The sequence below is a fragment of the Ovis canadensis genome, chromosome 15 (genome assembly GCF_042477335.2).
Source record: "Ovis canadensis isolate MfBH-ARS-UI-01 breed Bighorn chromosome 15, ARS-UI_OviCan_v2, whole genome shotgun sequence".
NCBI lineage: Eukaryota > Metazoa > Chordata > Mammalia > Artiodactyla > Bovidae > Ovis > Ovis canadensis.
Window position 1 is genome coordinate 69,271,274 of NC_091259.1, and position 15,629 is coordinate 69,286,902.

The window sequence follows — 15,629 nt, forward strand, 5'->3', positions numbered from 1 at the left end:
TCCATGACATTTTAGTGCCCAGACCCAGGTACTGAATGTTTCCTTTATCACCAAAGCCTCCTCATAGTGCAAATGCTTTGTTTCAGTTTTAAATTGAGATTGACTTGCTGTTTAGTTAAGAAATAGGAGTTCTTATCTTCGGATATTTGTTTGACTTGCTGTTTTTAAGCCTTTCATACTAGAGCTGTTTTTAAAACTGCAAATAAACCTAGTTTTGTATTGTCATTTCTCTTCAACACCAACATTAATTTTTCCTTCTTGACCCATCTTCAGTAAATGGCTCCTCAAAAGAAGGAAATGAACTTGAACGTCTGACACTTAGGATTTAGATTTGGTAGAAGGAAAACCTTTGAGAGTGATAATTTGCTGAAGACCAGGATAAGTTACCAAGAGAGAGAAAATTTGTTATAACCAGGTCAAAGCACTCTTTTTTTCTGGGTCACCCCCTGGGGACATGGAAATAGCTTTGTTATACAGGATTCTTTTTGGATGTAGTTCATTGTAGAACTTTCTTTTCATAGGGTGTGTTTTAAATATATTTGTTTCCTGCCCTCCACTAATGTACAGTATAAAATAAATTTGAGTTCTGTGTACTTGGGAAGGAGACAGAGGTGTTTTGTTGGCTGATGTTGAATACTTTCTTGTATTTCATGGCTCAAAGTTGGCGCTCTTTTGTAAGGAAAGCCTCATATATTACCTGCAACCATTTATTTCTGTAAAAGATCATTTAAAGGGGCCCTTGGAATCCATATCTCTTTGCTTCACAAAAGAAATGATCAAAAGGAAAACTCTGGGATAGATAACCTAAAGAAAATTACCTATATTTTTTTCTCATATCATTTCCACTTCTATACTCTTGGTTGACATTTTAGGGCAGTGTTGGCCAGGCTGAAGAAACGCAGGCCTAGAAAAAGATGAGTAATATTCAGTTCCCAGATATTACAGATTTTGAAAGCAAGGTTAACTAGTGAATTTAATCAGTTAATTTCAGTTGGACGTATTTATCATATTGTTTTTAAGGATGCTTCCAGAGACTGCTTTCCACGTTCCCTTTGACAGGCATGTAGTTATTCAAGGTTAGTCTTTGCACTCCCAGCAACCAGGTGAACACTTTGGAAAATCTCTTTTAGGATTTATAAAATGTTCACATGAAAATACCTGTTGAACAGATTTTTGCACCTCTGTAATTCTTGTGGGGAATTTTCTTATATATTAAGCAGGTTTAAAAGCAGGTCAGAAGGGCATCATAGGAAAAGAATAGGGATCATGATTCAGTAGCTTTGTAGCGTGAGTCACACACATTTCTGATGCCCCGATAGCTCTTCTAGGGTGACACAGCTTATGCTTAGGTTACTTCACTATGATCTGAAGAGGAACAGACCTTCGTTCGGATGAAGTCAGCCAAATTAAATTATGTTGTAAAAAAAAAAAAAAAACAGATTGTGTCTGGAATCCTTGGTGGTATATTATTTTACATTAAGATGCATCTTGGTTCTCTGTTAGTGGATTATTTCGGTGATGTAGAGCCTTCACGCTACACAACTGGGCTCTGAAGGGGATTAAGCAGACATTGTAAAGTTAATGTCTTTACTTGAAGCTACTCTCTCCTTACCTAGGTAGAAAAAAATCATTTCTGGTATGACACAATTCACTTCATCTGTTTATTAGGATAAATATTTGAGAATAAGTCTTGGACCAAATGAGGAACATACCTTAAAACCCTACCATCGTCTATGCACCAGAGAACTGAATCAACATGGAATTTCTTAAATTTAAAATAAATTTAAAATCAAGTTAACACTAAAAACTAATTAATTCCATAAGAAGGGAATTAATACTTTTAAATGTAGATAATGCGAATTTGGGTTCACTGTTTGGAATAATAACCTAAAGCCAGTAGATATTTGTATAAATTATTTGCTAAAATTGACCCTTATAAAATACTTGTATTAGTCAGGTTCCACTTATGGCTATATCAGTATCTCCATTTGATTTTAGGAATTTGAAAATTGGTTATAAAAATGTGCTGCAGGTAAAACTTGGAGATAAGCATCAGCGGGCATGTTTTTTTTTTTTTGGTGACTCTTTCTGGGAAAAGTAAGTATGTGAAATGATGCAGAAAATCCATCTAGACAGTTAGGGACTGGCCTTTCTTCAGAGAGAGAAGATAATATAGATAAAACTTTCTGTGAGGGTCCCCTTGCTTCATCTTATTTATGACAAGAAGGCGACTGTTCACATTGTTACTTTACTTGAATACAAATAACTGCTTTTGTAATTTCTCAGTGATCTTGAATAAAAATTTGGCTACTTTCAAATAAAGCTATAGAAACCTCTGGGCAAGACTGTAGTCATACTCCTGTAATACTTGGACATAATCGGAAGTTCTAATTTAATAACAGAGAAAATGTAGGGCTTTAGGAAGTTTGTTTCTCGTCTTTAACCTCTTTCCCAATTTCTACTCGAGTAATTGACCCAAATGAAAACAACGTTCAAAATCGAGGCTGGCCCACCTTTCCTATTGCTTGTTTTCAACACTCAGACTTGAAATCTTTGCTTCGTGTTACACTCTGATTACTTCTAGTTTGCTCAGTATATAACCAATGAGTTAAAAATGAAGGTTGGCATTTCTTTTTTAATGTTTTCTTTTTTTTTTTTTCCTGTAGGTGATCTTTTTATTCTCATAGCTAGCACAGCAATCCATGCCCGGATTATAACATACACTTACGCTATTTCCACAGCTGCTAATTGGCTTTCTCCGAAAGTCATTTTCATTTTGATTGATTGAGCTTTCTTTATTCTCACTCTTGTTTAAGAACATGTATAACTATACCCACTCCCTAACACAGCCGATTCACCTGGAATTTAAATGGGACAGAAGCTTTCAAGTTTGACCCTAGTTACTCTTTCCAACCTCATCAGTGATCACAAACTTGATGTGAATCTTCTCGCCATCCATTTGGGGATTCCCAAATGCCTCTGCTTATGCTGTTCGTAGTTTTACTCAGAACACCCTCCCCTTCTGCTTCTTCACAGCGTGTTCTCTGTTCAAGATAGCAATTCTAGTCCTATCTCCACTCATACCGCCCCCCATCCCCAAGAGAAGCCTTACTTGGCTTTCTAACCTACTGTCATTATGTCTGACCTCTGAATTTAATCCACAAATTATTTTGATACCCCCCCCCCCATGGCTCCTCTCTTTCAGTTCTGTTTGATGTTTTGGAAGGACTAAATAATAATTTGGACAGTGTCTTTGATAATAATGGATCAGTTTTAATGGTACATAAAATTTCTTAATACTGTTACAAATCCAGACAAGGTCAGAAGTGGCAGCCATCCTACACTGTGGTACCTGAGGCTCCCCCAACTGCAACAGTTGAATCATTTTCCTATGCTCTGTTACAGACAGGTGAACACAAACATTGTGAGTTAATAAGTTAAAATAGCTGCCATTTGTTAAGCACTAGAACTATGGCAATTGTCTTTGAATCATTGCTTAACAACCTTGTAAGGAAGATATTAGTATCTGTTTTCCAGAGAAGGAGTCTGAGGCTGAGTTATTTGACAAAGGGCACATAACTAATGATTGAGGGGAAACTCAAAGCCCTTCTCTGACTTTAATCACTGTGCTGGGTTGCCAAGTCTTGAATAGGTGTGTACAGCCTACTGTTTTAGTTCCAAATAATTAGGAATGAGGCAATTTCAGGGTCAGAGTGAGAGGCCAGGCTTAATTCTGCTGCTGTGTTCTACCTTTCTGTAGTGAAACATGAAATTCAGTTTCCGGATTCATTTGGTACCTTTCATTAGCACTAGGTGTACATTCAGTTTGTGAAAGCTCCATAGCTCCAGTCCATAATTAAGGCCCAAGTTTGTAGTTTTTCATCAGTATCAAAAGCCTTGCAGTTGTGACTCTTTAATTTCATCTGAGAAAGAATTATAGAGCTTTATGATTTAATGAGCAGGTTTCAAGTTAAACATTGCCTGATTCTGAGTCTCTTACCAAGGCAGAGACTGTTCTAAGAACAGTGACTATTAAGGGCAAGAAACAGATTTTCTTCAAGTTATTTACTATATGAAAAATGATTTTTAAGTGAAATTATTTTTAAGAAGGAGGTGATTGTTTAAAATTATTTGGTTTTAAAGCAGCAAGATACTGAGTTTAGATTTAACCTAAAGGAAAATACTGCTGTTTGCATTTACCACACTTGATGGCATCTGTCAGTTGGAAATAAACTTTTAAGTATTTAAAATGGCATAAAAATGAATACAGTAAACTAATTGCTAAATAAGAGTGTTCTGGGGACTTGCTCACTTGAGTAACACACAGCAGTCCCATACTTGAATAGTAGGGAGAGAGTTACATTTAGACTGGATCTTTTGGTCAGTAGTGGGTTGAATGGTTGAATCAGATTGTTAGATATCTCATCCATAAAGTTAAATTCTTCTTCGTGGTAGCTTTTGGTTGCTGTTATTTATTTATTTTTACTTATTTATTTGAATTGTAGCTACAGTTAGAAAAGGTTTCCCGGGATTAGGAAGTGTAATTATTTAGGCAGCAAACAAAGAGCTGTTTTAGAAATTTTACTATCATTAGGAGGAAGTTTTAAAGGACTGGAATTCCATTGTCTTGTAAGAAGTAAGAAATATTTATTGATTCCCAAATGGAGCTGAAAAAAACCTTTCCTCTTTTAGAAAGCTGTGAATGACCCAGCGAGAGCTCTAGTAAGCTTTACTGAACCAAGCTGCTAATAGTTATTTAATGTTATTCTTCAGTGTGAAAGAATCTCCGTAGATTTTCCTTTTAATCTCTTTGAATTGCAGGCTCATAAACCTCTCTGATGAGTCCTGCCAGTGTTTTCTTAGATCCCACTGTTGAGACAATGGAGCCACAGAATTCTTTCACTTCTTGTTGTCAGACAAATCCAATAGAACACAAGGTCAGAAGGGCCTATACTTCTAAAGGCTGAAAGATTCTTTTCCAAGTAACCACATAAATTATTTTATTTTATCATTACATTGGTAGGGAATCTCTATTTAATGATAGTGCTCTGTTTTCTACATGTAAGTAAATCTGAAAGTTTTTCTTGTCTCCATATTTGCCTAAGCTTTGTCAGCACAGTACTGGGTTTGAACAGACCTTAATGTTCCTATATATATACCTTAGAAAAGCTGAACCCATTCACTTCAAAACAATCTGCAATCACTTAGTGTCACTGGACTCAAGATGGAGTTCACCAAATGCCAGGCAATGTGTCTTCTTTCCAAAAGACTGTTTATTGTTTTGTTTTTTTTAAGTTATTACCATATTGTAGCTAAGATTCCAGATTAAAATCTTGGATCTCTCTGTTTGTTTAATTAAATCTCTTTCTGAGTCAGTTTCTGTTTTCTCAACATTTTTAGTAGTGTCTTATATGAAGGAGAACTTTGAGATAGGATTTACATTTTCAGATACATATTACAATATTTCATTGTAATGAGCAAAAATATTTATAATATGTAAAACTCAAAAGAAAACAAATTTATGTCTTCTGCAGATACAATGCATGATTAGTAGATAATAATCAAAGCTAATTACAGGGTTCCAGTGAGTTAAGGGCTAGGGAGGAATTACATTTTCTAATTATAACTACAATGGTGGACAAGCAGAGATCATTGTTTAAAAAAGGAAAAAAAAACATTGGTTTTGTTTGTGCTCCTTCACTGTAATCCTAGTGTGTGGGGGGGTACTGTTGCCCCATTCCCTGGACACCTGCCTCTTAACAAAAGATCAGGATCTCTTCCCTCCCACCCCTCCCCCCCATTTAGATTCACCTTTTCCTTGTGTGTACCCCCTCTGCTCATTATACAGTTCTCCAGGGATCCCGTTTTCCTCTGACTTAATCACCCCCAACCTTTTTCAGAAGTTGTTAGATTATGGTCTTTTCAAAGGATACACCGTTTCTTATGGCGCTGTTTACTTCTCTCCCCTAAATTTTCTCTCCTTATTTCTATTTTAAATTATAGCCACTAGAGTTCTAACATACTACCTAAAAGTTTATTGAAGTATATCATACATCCTGAGAAATGCACCAGTCCTAAGTGTACAGCTTGATGAATTTTCAAAGTAAACACATCCATCTAATAAACCAGCACCCCCAGAAGGTGACTCCTTCCAGCCACTGCTCACTTTCTCACGCCCAACACCACAGGATAGTTTTGCCTGTAAAATTTCATATGATACAGAAATCAAACAGTTGCAGGTACCCTCCACTTTTCAAAAATTCGCTTTATGCCCTTTTGCTTTCATGAGAGTAAATTTTCACTTAATGGAAATAAAGAGGATGTTCACTTTTATGAAAAAAAGTGAAAAATGAAAATAGTGTTCAACACTTGCTTTTCTGTGAGCCCCTTAGAGAGGTAGCATGCACCCTGAGCCCTGAGCAGCCAGAGTGGCACCGCCAATGCTGTTCCCCACTCTCTTTGGGAACGGGTGTACATTCAGCACCAGGCCACCACAGCTTTCAGCCAGATCTGTGAGCATCTCTGCTTTACCTGGAATTATTTTGTGCATCCATTAGGAAGATGTGTCTTGAGGTAATTGCTTCTTTGCTTTTCCCACCTTGGCTTAAAAGCTTTCATAGGAACACACTACTTTGATTGCAGGGGAAGCCTGTGTTCTCCTTTGTCTCAGATACTGACCTTTCAAACCAGAATCCCCACAAAACTTGGACTGTGTGCACACAGCATTGAATCATCAGGTCGATATATAAATGTTTAGATGGCCATAGAACAGGAGAATGTTTTAAAGACTCCTTTTAACTCTGACCTTGGGTAAAGTGCTAACCATTTTTGTGTTATATTTTCTTTCCCTTTACCATGAGATGTGGTCTAAACTGATATTTCAACTAAGTACTTAGCTAAAGTTCCTGTGCATAAAGAATTAAAAAAATAATAAAAATGTAAAAGCCACTTTTTTTGAGTATGTGGAATAATAGAAAAGGTTCCCACATGAAATAGTAACTAAGTGATAATAACAGTGGCTTCCTTGTAGAGAAGCAGAATACAAACCTGACTTGCTCAACAGTTATATTTGCCACTTATGTCTCACTAATTATTTTAAAATAAAAATGGCATAATGAATACCTATGGATGGATTGTCTTTTGTACAATTAATGTATTACAGATGTCCAAGATAAGTTCGATTAAGGTTTATTCATCTTGTCATCACCTCTGGTCTGATTTCCTCTGATTTCAGCATTACTTAAAATATCTATCTGTAACATACCCTGGAATATAGGCAACTTGATTGTAAATTATTTATACCTGTTTTCTCCTTAACCAAGCCCTATTAAGTACCAGTTACTCCCATTCTTCAGTTCTAAAACAGTGTTTCATTTCTGCATTCAAATAAATTATCTTGGTCCTCCGGAGTAAGAAATTGAAACGTGATAAAATCCATGAGACTTTTAGGTAAAAATTTTCTCTTTAATTTAGAATACTAAATAACCTGTGGCCAAGTAAACTTATATAGAATGTGGAAATTAAATTGGTTTCTTCAGAAATGTATCCATACTGATACACATTGGATAGGCTATTAAGTGGACACACGAAGATGGAAGAACCACCCCTTGGTCACTTTGCAAAAGTCTTTATCTTTGAGTTTTAGCACAGTTTAATAGAGTGTTGGTAGCCAATAAACATGAAGTGATATAATATTTGACATACCTTAATAGAAAACCATGGTGAGTTCAAAATATTGTAAAATCTTTTCATCTATTTTAAAATTATGTAACTCACCAATAAATTTTGAACAGGCAGTTATTAAATATAATTAAATTGCAGGCATTCACATAACGGAACAAAAGGAAGCATTCTCAGCAAGTGAACAAGAGACTAGTAAGACAGCTAAAGAAATTTTCATTGGGATGGAGGGGTGGACTTTAGTAGTTTCTTTTAAGCACTGACTTCTAGAAGAACAATACAAGAATACAGAAAGTATAACATGCCTTTAAAAACAAAGACAAGTTCTTCTCATCTGTAGTTGTTTTCTTTGTCCTGAAGTACACTTGTTTTAAGCAAGAGTGTATGCTTATACTACCTAGACCATCCCTACTAAATTCCTACTAAGGTGGAATCCCAGGTTTCTTTGGACTTTCCATCTGCAGAGAAAACTTTGGCCCAGGAAACAGCAATGGAACATCAACACAAAAAGGTTGTGTTGCATGGTTATTGACATATTTTAAATTAATTTTTCTTGTAAGTTACCCATCACTGTCTTGTGAGCAAATAAAAATCAGATGACCAATAGCCACTTACATTTGATTACAACCTTATTCTTTAAAACACTTTTAGCCTGATCTCAGTTGATTGAAAAGCATAATAAAAATATGTTTGACGTAACAAAATTCCATAGACCAGGTGGCTTAAACAACAGAAATTTGTTTCTCACAGTTCTGGAGGCAGAAAAGTCCAAGATTGAGGTTCCAGTTGATAAGGATCTTGGTCAGGTCTCTTTCTGGCTGGCAGAGGATCACTTTCTTGCTGTGTCTTCATGATACTTTCCTTTGTGCATGTTGAGTAGAGGGAGACCTCTCTCTTCCTCCTCTTGTAAGGCCATCAGTTCTATCAGATTAAGACCTTGGTCTTCTGACCTCATTTCACCTTAATTATCTCCTAAAGGCCTTATTTCCAAATATGGTCATGTTGGAAATTAGGGCTTCAACATAAGAATTTGGGGGATGGGATATAATTCAATCCAGAGTGACCCTTATAAAGAAGATGAGATAATCTGAAATACTTAAGGTTTGACAACTAGTAAAATATTATAACTAAGGTTCAAATAATTTTTACCTGACTCCACACTGCCTTCCTTGGTCACACAGTTTATCTGAAAATTTCCCCCTACAAAATGCAGTTTATTAGTTGATTGCAGAGTCATCAAAACCAACTTCATGGTTTTACTTATGGCATACTTGTAAAAAATGGCTTTTATAAGATGTTCTGGATTTTTTTTTTGTCAGCTAAAGTCAGGCAGCTTTAAAATTGCTATCAAAAGTAGTAAGCTAAGTTTTAAAATTAGAATTGTAGTGACCAGGCTGGAGTTGCCTGCTTAGCATTCTTCATGGTTATAATTTAAATATCAAATGAAAGTATCTCATTCTATATTTTACAGAAGATGATCTAAGAAATATGGGACCAGTAGATGCTCGAATATATCTTGAAGAAATGTCTTGGAATGAAGGTTGGAATTATTTTTTTCTCTTGATTACAGTCAGGAAAAATATTAGGGACTTTGTATGAGAAAAAAAAATAACTTCATAGGATGTTTAGAAATCTTGAAATAACAGCTTGGTTTTTTATAATATGTGGGTGTTTTTGTTTGGAATATTTTTGTTTCATTCTAAACTTCAATTATTGGTGTCCCCCTGTGTGACTCATTCCCAGTTATTTTCCTGTCCTAATTAGATGTTAGGTACTTAAGGTTTCATATGGATTTCTTTTTTAAACTACTTTGATTTTTGGTTTACTCTCTATCTGTGTAAGAGGGAAAATAAAGTCAAAAGAGGTAATTTCTTCCATCTTATGTTGACACTGGAGATGAATTTCTATTAGAATATATGTAGAAGGGGAAAAAGTGCAGCAGTGACAGATTTTATTTTCTCGGGCTCCAAAATCACTGCAGATGGTGACTGCAGCCATGAAATTAAAAGACACTTGCTCCTTAGAAGGAAAACTATGACAAACCTTGACAGTGTATTAAAAAGCAAAGACTTCACTTTGCCGACAAAGGTCTGTATAGTCAAAGTTATGGTTTTCCCTGTAGTCATGTAGATATCAGAGTTGAATCATTAAGAAGGCTGAGTGCCAAAGAATTGGTGCTTTTGAATTAGAAGACTCTTGAAAGTCCCTTGGACAGCAAGATCAAACCAGTCAATTCTATAGGAAATCAACCCTTAATATTCATTGGAAGGACTGATACTGAAGCTCTAAGTGGCTACCCGTGAAGAGCCAGCTCATTGGGAAAGACCCTGATGCTGCGAAAGATTAAAGGCAAAGGAGAAGGGAGCGGCAGAGGAGGAGATGGTTAGAGAGCATCACCGACCCAATGGACATGAATTTGAGCAAACTCCAAGAGACAGTAGAGGACAGAAGAGCCTGGCATGCTGCAGTCTGTGAGCTTGCAAAGTCAGACACAACTTAGTGAAGGAACAACACAAATGTTTACTTTTGTTTCTTTATATGGAATCATAAATTGTCAGAGCAGGAATTTTGGAGCTTTATGTTTATCCTTCCTTTTTGATTATGTCTTAGGTGGAAAAGAAAAATCTGTCACTCCTTTTTACCAACCACAACTCATGTATTTTTCTCCTTTCCCATTAATAGAGTTTAAAAACTTAAATCTAACTTAATTTTTCATTCTTTGATTAGTTCTGTGAATTGCTCTGGTTAAATTTTATTCAGTTCCCTTTTAAAAGTGGAAGCCATGAATGCCACACTTCCATGTTTCTCTGGACAAATGAAGAAATCTTACTGTTTTCTAGCACTGTTGTGCATTTGTGTGCGCTCAGTCACTCAGTCATGTCCCGACTCTTTGCAACCCCATAGACTGGAGCACACCAGGCTCTTCTGTCCATGCCATTTTCAGGCAAGAATACTGGAGTGGGTTTCCGTTTTTTCCTAGAGGGGATATTCCTGACCCAGCAATCAGACCTGCGTCTCCTGCATTGGCAGGTGGATTCTTTACCACTGAGCCACCTGGGAAGCCCGTCTAAAATATTCACATACTCTTAATCCTATAACTTTACTATTCACCCTGGAGTACAAATCCCTAGGAATCTATAAAAATTTATTAGTAAGTTGGATAAGTAGAAGATAAACAGCCTGTCCTTTCCAAAACCAAGTTTACGGGAATATTTTTTAATGGCAGATTCTCAACTTGGTGCTCTCAGGAAGTTGCATCTCAAGCTGTATTGACTTAGAAGGGGAATCATGTTTTTGTTTATGAGCCACTCTGTGCCTCAGCTGCCAATGTAAATCCTGAGTAGAGATCCTTACTTGCAGTGAATATTGGAAGACATGAGGTTTTGCGTAACAGGGCTCCCAGGGTTTATGATACTTTCATCAGAGTAAAACAGGAAGAGCTGCTGGGCTGTGAAAATAAAACATACCAGTGACACTGGTTTCACTGCTGGTTTGTGAAAGGGATAGATTAGAACATGTCATTTATCAGGGAGATCTACCCAGCTAAAGAGTATTTTTTGAAGATACAGTATTACCAGTTTATCAGTCTGTGTATGTGTTTGATGTGTTATTGAACAAATTAATTCTTGTTGAATTTCATGTGACTAGTATGTTTTATTTACTAATACATCCTGATAATATGAAAATAGTGAAAACTTTTTTTTAATTTTTACTGAAGTAAAATTTTAAAATATAATTTAAAATTTTATTTTAAATTAAGGCTATGGATTAGTGTTGTTCAAGCATCTGTTCAGTCAGCAAATATATGGGATTTTTAATAACAAGTGAAAATGCCAAGATATTGAAGGACATGTACAACATGAAATCATCAAGAATTATCTTAAATCTTGCTGTCTTTGGGACTCTGTACAGTACATTCCCTGGCAGTGAAAAACATAGAAGCATCCCAGCTATAGCCAACTGAATAGAAGCAGCTACAGTTCATCTTAAAAGCATAGACTGTTCTTAGATACTTATTTATATTAAGGTTTTTTTAAACCATTGTAAAGATAGAAATAATCCTTATCCTTATGAGAGAAAGTCCTGAACAAGAGCTGCATGAAGCCATTATTTTTGCAGGAATATTTAAAAACTGGTCTTGTGAGTTTTGCAATTGAATTTGTGATTTTGAATTGTTATTTGCAGTTACAAAAAGCACTCTTGGCAGATGAAACTAAATAAAAAGTGTGATCAACTGAAGTAGTAAAAAATCAGTTGATGATGTGCCTTCACGGTTGTTTTCAGAATAACCTTGGAAAGTAAAGATCCAGAATAGGAGAAAAGTAGATGAAATCCTACATGATAAATATAGCCAAACTATTAACTTCTTGGTCCAAGAAGGACCGAGTAGGAAATGATGCATTTTATTATGCTGAAGATTGAGGCAAACCCAAGAATTTGAGAGAATGAAGTCAGCCATTGCCTTTACACTAAGTGTGTTATACAGCTCGTATGATTTGTCTTCCTTCAGTATATTTAAAATTATGATTTCTGTGAAGATAACACTTTGTTAAGTGATGGAATAATTTAAGAAGAAAGTTAACAAGATGTAAGTTAACATTTGGAATCATCTATGAGAAAACTCCACAGTAGCCCATGGTGGTCTCTGCATCATTTACTAAGCACAAGTCACCTCACAGTGTTTCTCAGGGTTCACAGAGGTGGTAAAAAAACAAGAGGGAGATTTAAGAAAACCAATGATTAGAATATGCATATTTTTAGACAATTTAATAAAAACAATTCACTTTGGAATCATGTTCTATTACACAGTATGTTAGCTCAGATAGGGAGGGATGTTAGCATTTTAAAATTCAAGATTAAATTATTTTTCTGTGGTGAAAACTGAAAAGCAGCATTGTGAATTAATGTTTCCTTCCTTTCCTCCCCTAGTAGCTCAGCTGGTAAAGAATCCGCCTGTAATGAGGAGTTCCTAGTTCAATTCCTGGGTTGAGAAGATCCCCTGGAGAAGGGATAGGCTATCCATACCAGTATTCTCCGGCTTCCCTGGTGGCTCAGATGGTAAAGAGTCATCCTGCAATGCAGGAGACCTGGGTTCAGTCCCTCGGTTGGGAAGATCCCCTGAGGAGGGCATGGCAACCCACTCCACTACTCCTGACTAGAGAATCTCCGTGGACACAGGAACCTGGCGGACTGCAGTCCATGAGGTTGCAGAGTTGGACATGACTGAGTGATTAAGCACAGCACAGCATAGAAAAGTCTTAGAAAAATCTAAGCTTCTCTCCTCTTTAATGGGCTTCCCTGATGGCTCAGTGGTAAAGAATCGGCCTGCAATCCAAGAGACCCGGGTTCAATCCATGGGTCGGGACGATCCCCTGGAGGAGGAAATGGCAACCCACTTTAGTATTCTTTGCCTGAAGAATCCCATGAACAGAGGAGCCTGGCAGGTTATAGTCCATGGGGTGGCAGAGTCAGACCACGACTGAATGACTAACGTTTACTGATAAAAGAAACATGTAGAGTTGGTTTATTTAGTTGATTGTTTTCCCAAGACCAAATCTGGTTAGAGAATAAATACAAAGCAGCTGAATTTTTTTTCTTTTCTTTTCATGGCATATGATGAGATCTAGATGTTAAAAAACGAAGTTATAGGATTGAATGAAGATATGTGGTTCCAAATAGGAAAAGGAGTACGTCAAAGCTGTATATTGTCACCCTGCTTATTTAACTTATATGCAGAGTACATCATGAGAAATGCTGGGCTGGAGGAAGCACAAGCTGGCATCAAGATTGCCAGGAGAAACATCAATAACATAGGATATGCAGATGACATCACCCTTATGGCAGAAAGTGAAGAACTAAAGAGCCTCTTGAAAGAGGAGAGTGAAAAAGTTGGCTTATAGCTCAACATTCAGAAAATGAAGATCATGGCATCTGGTCCTATCACTTCATGGGAAATAGATGGGAAACAGTGGCTGACTTTATTTTTGGGGGGCTCCGAAATCACTGCAGATGGTGATTGCAGCCATGAGATTAAAAGACGCTTACTTACTCCTTGGAAGGAAAGTTATGACCAACCTAGACAGCATATTAAAAAGCAGAGACTTTACTTTGTCAACAAAGGTCTGTCTAGTCAAGGCTATGGTTTTTCCAGTAGTCCTCTATGGATGTGAGAGTTGGACTATAAAGAAAGCTGAACACAGAAGAATTGATGCTTCTAAACTGTGGTGTTGGGGAAGACTCTTGTGAGCTCCTTGGACTGCAAGGAGATCCAACCAGTCCATCCTAAAGGAGACCAGTCCTGGGTATTCTTTGGAAGGACTGATGTTGAAGCTGTAACTCCAATACTTTGGCCACATGATACGAAGAGCTGACTCATTGGAAAAGACCCTGATGCTTGGAAAGATTGAGGGTGGGAGGAGAAGGGGATGACAGAGGATGAGATGGTCAGATGGCATCACTGACTCAATGGACATGGGTTTGGGTAGACTTCGGGAGTTGGTGATGGACAGGCCTGGCGTGCTGCGGTTCATGGGTTTGCAAAGAGTCAGACACAACTGAGCGACTGAACTGAACTGAAGATATTTGATTATAAGAAGTATCTGATGCTAGTAAAATAATATGATCAGTAATTATTTTTCAGTGACAGTAAAATGAAACAACCAGTGGATCAGAGATCTTTCAGGTAAAAGAAACACGTATTTCAACTTATCAGGAAGATGACAGACTTGTAAAATTTCCACCATTAGTAGGCAAAATGTTGCAGCATATTGCCTCCTTTGGGCATCTCACTTCAGTGATAGTCCTTTTGGTTCTTTCATCATGTGTAAACACGAAACAGGCACACATACATAGCCCCCACAGAAAGACCATAGTGTTTGTTTATATATTAGGTTGGTGCAAACATAATTATAGTTTCAGGCCATGAACTTTAAATCATTATTACCAGGCTAAAATACATCTTTATTAATCAAAATAGGAACCATTACAGTCAACACATTTTTTGCCAATGAAAATGTTTGTGTATTCCCATAGCATAAAAATCCATGCTTCAGGATTCAGCGAACTCTTGGAAAGCATTTTCTGCATCCTGCTGGTTATGGAAGCATTTTCCCTGCAAACAGTTGTCAAGATCCTTGAAGTGGTGGTTGGTTGGCAAGAGGTCAGGTGAATGTGGTGGATGAGGCATAACTTCGTAGCCCAGTTCGTCCCACTTCTGAAAAGCTGGATGCGAGATGGTGCCGTCAGTGGTGCTGTGGAGAAGAACTGGGCCCATTCTGTTCACCAATGCTAGCTGCAAGTGTTGCAGTTTTCAGTGCATCTCGATTTGCTGAGCATACTTCTCAGATGTAATGGTTTTGCTAGGATTCAGAAAGCTGCAGTCAGACTGGCAGCAGACCACCAAATGGTGACAAAGGACTTTTTTTCTTTTGGTGCAAGTTTGGCTTTGGAAAGTGCTTTGGAGCTGCTTCTTGGTCCAGCCACTGAGCTGGTCATCACTGGTTGTTGTATAAAATCCACTGTTCATCTCGCATCACAATCTGATCAAGAAATGGTTCACTGTTGTGTAGAATAAAAGGTGACACTTCAAAATGACGATGTTTTTAATATGCAATAAGGCATCCACTTATCAAAGCTTTTTCACCTTTCCAATTTGCTTCAAATGCTGAATGACTGTCAACGCTGAGTTCTTCAGCAACTTCTGTGGCTGTTAAGAGGATCAACTTTGATGATGGCTCTCAACTGGTAATTGTCAACTTCCGATGGCCAGTCACTACGCTCATCTTCAAGGCTCTCATTTCCTTTGCAAAATGTCTTGAACCACCACTGCACTGTACATTCGTTAGCACTTCCTGGGCCAAATGTGTTGTTGATGTTGCGAGTTGTCTCCACTGCTTTACAACTCATTTTGAACTCAAATTTGCTTCTTGTCTAACATCATTTCCCTAGTC

At 37.2% G+C, this 15,629-nt stretch overlaps 2 protein-coding genes across 16 annotated transcripts in view; one reads left to right on the forward strand and one right to left on the reverse strand.

Annotated features, from left to right (window-relative positions):
• Positions 1 to 15,629, forward strand: part of DNAJC24 (DnaJ heat shock protein family (Hsp40) member C24) — a 72,748-nt gene that overhangs the window by 56,084 nt on the left and 1,035 nt on the right. For both annotated transcript variants that reach the window (XM_069554667.1, XM_069554668.1), the window contains exon 4: positions 9,152 to 9,220. In XM_069554667.1, coding sequence (XP_069410768.1) covers positions 9,152 to 9,220 — 69 coding nt within the window. The remainder of the gene's footprint in view (positions 1 to 9,151; positions 9,221 to 15,629) is intronic.
• Positions 14,617 to 15,629, reverse strand: part of IMMP1L (inner mitochondrial membrane peptidase subunit 1) — a 90,853-nt gene continuing 89,840 nt past the window's right edge. For 13 of the 14 annotated variants that reach the window (XM_069554652.1, XM_069554660.1, XM_069554654.1 and 10 more), the window contains one exon: positions 14,617 to 15,628. Coding sequence is in view for 1 of the 14 variants with exons in the window: in XM_069554666.1 (XP_069410767.1) it covers positions 15,624 to 15,627 (4 nt within the window). In the remaining 13 variants the exon portion in view is untranslated. The remainder of the gene's footprint in view (position 15,629) is intronic. The other variant, XM_069554666.1, reaches the window with a different exon arrangement.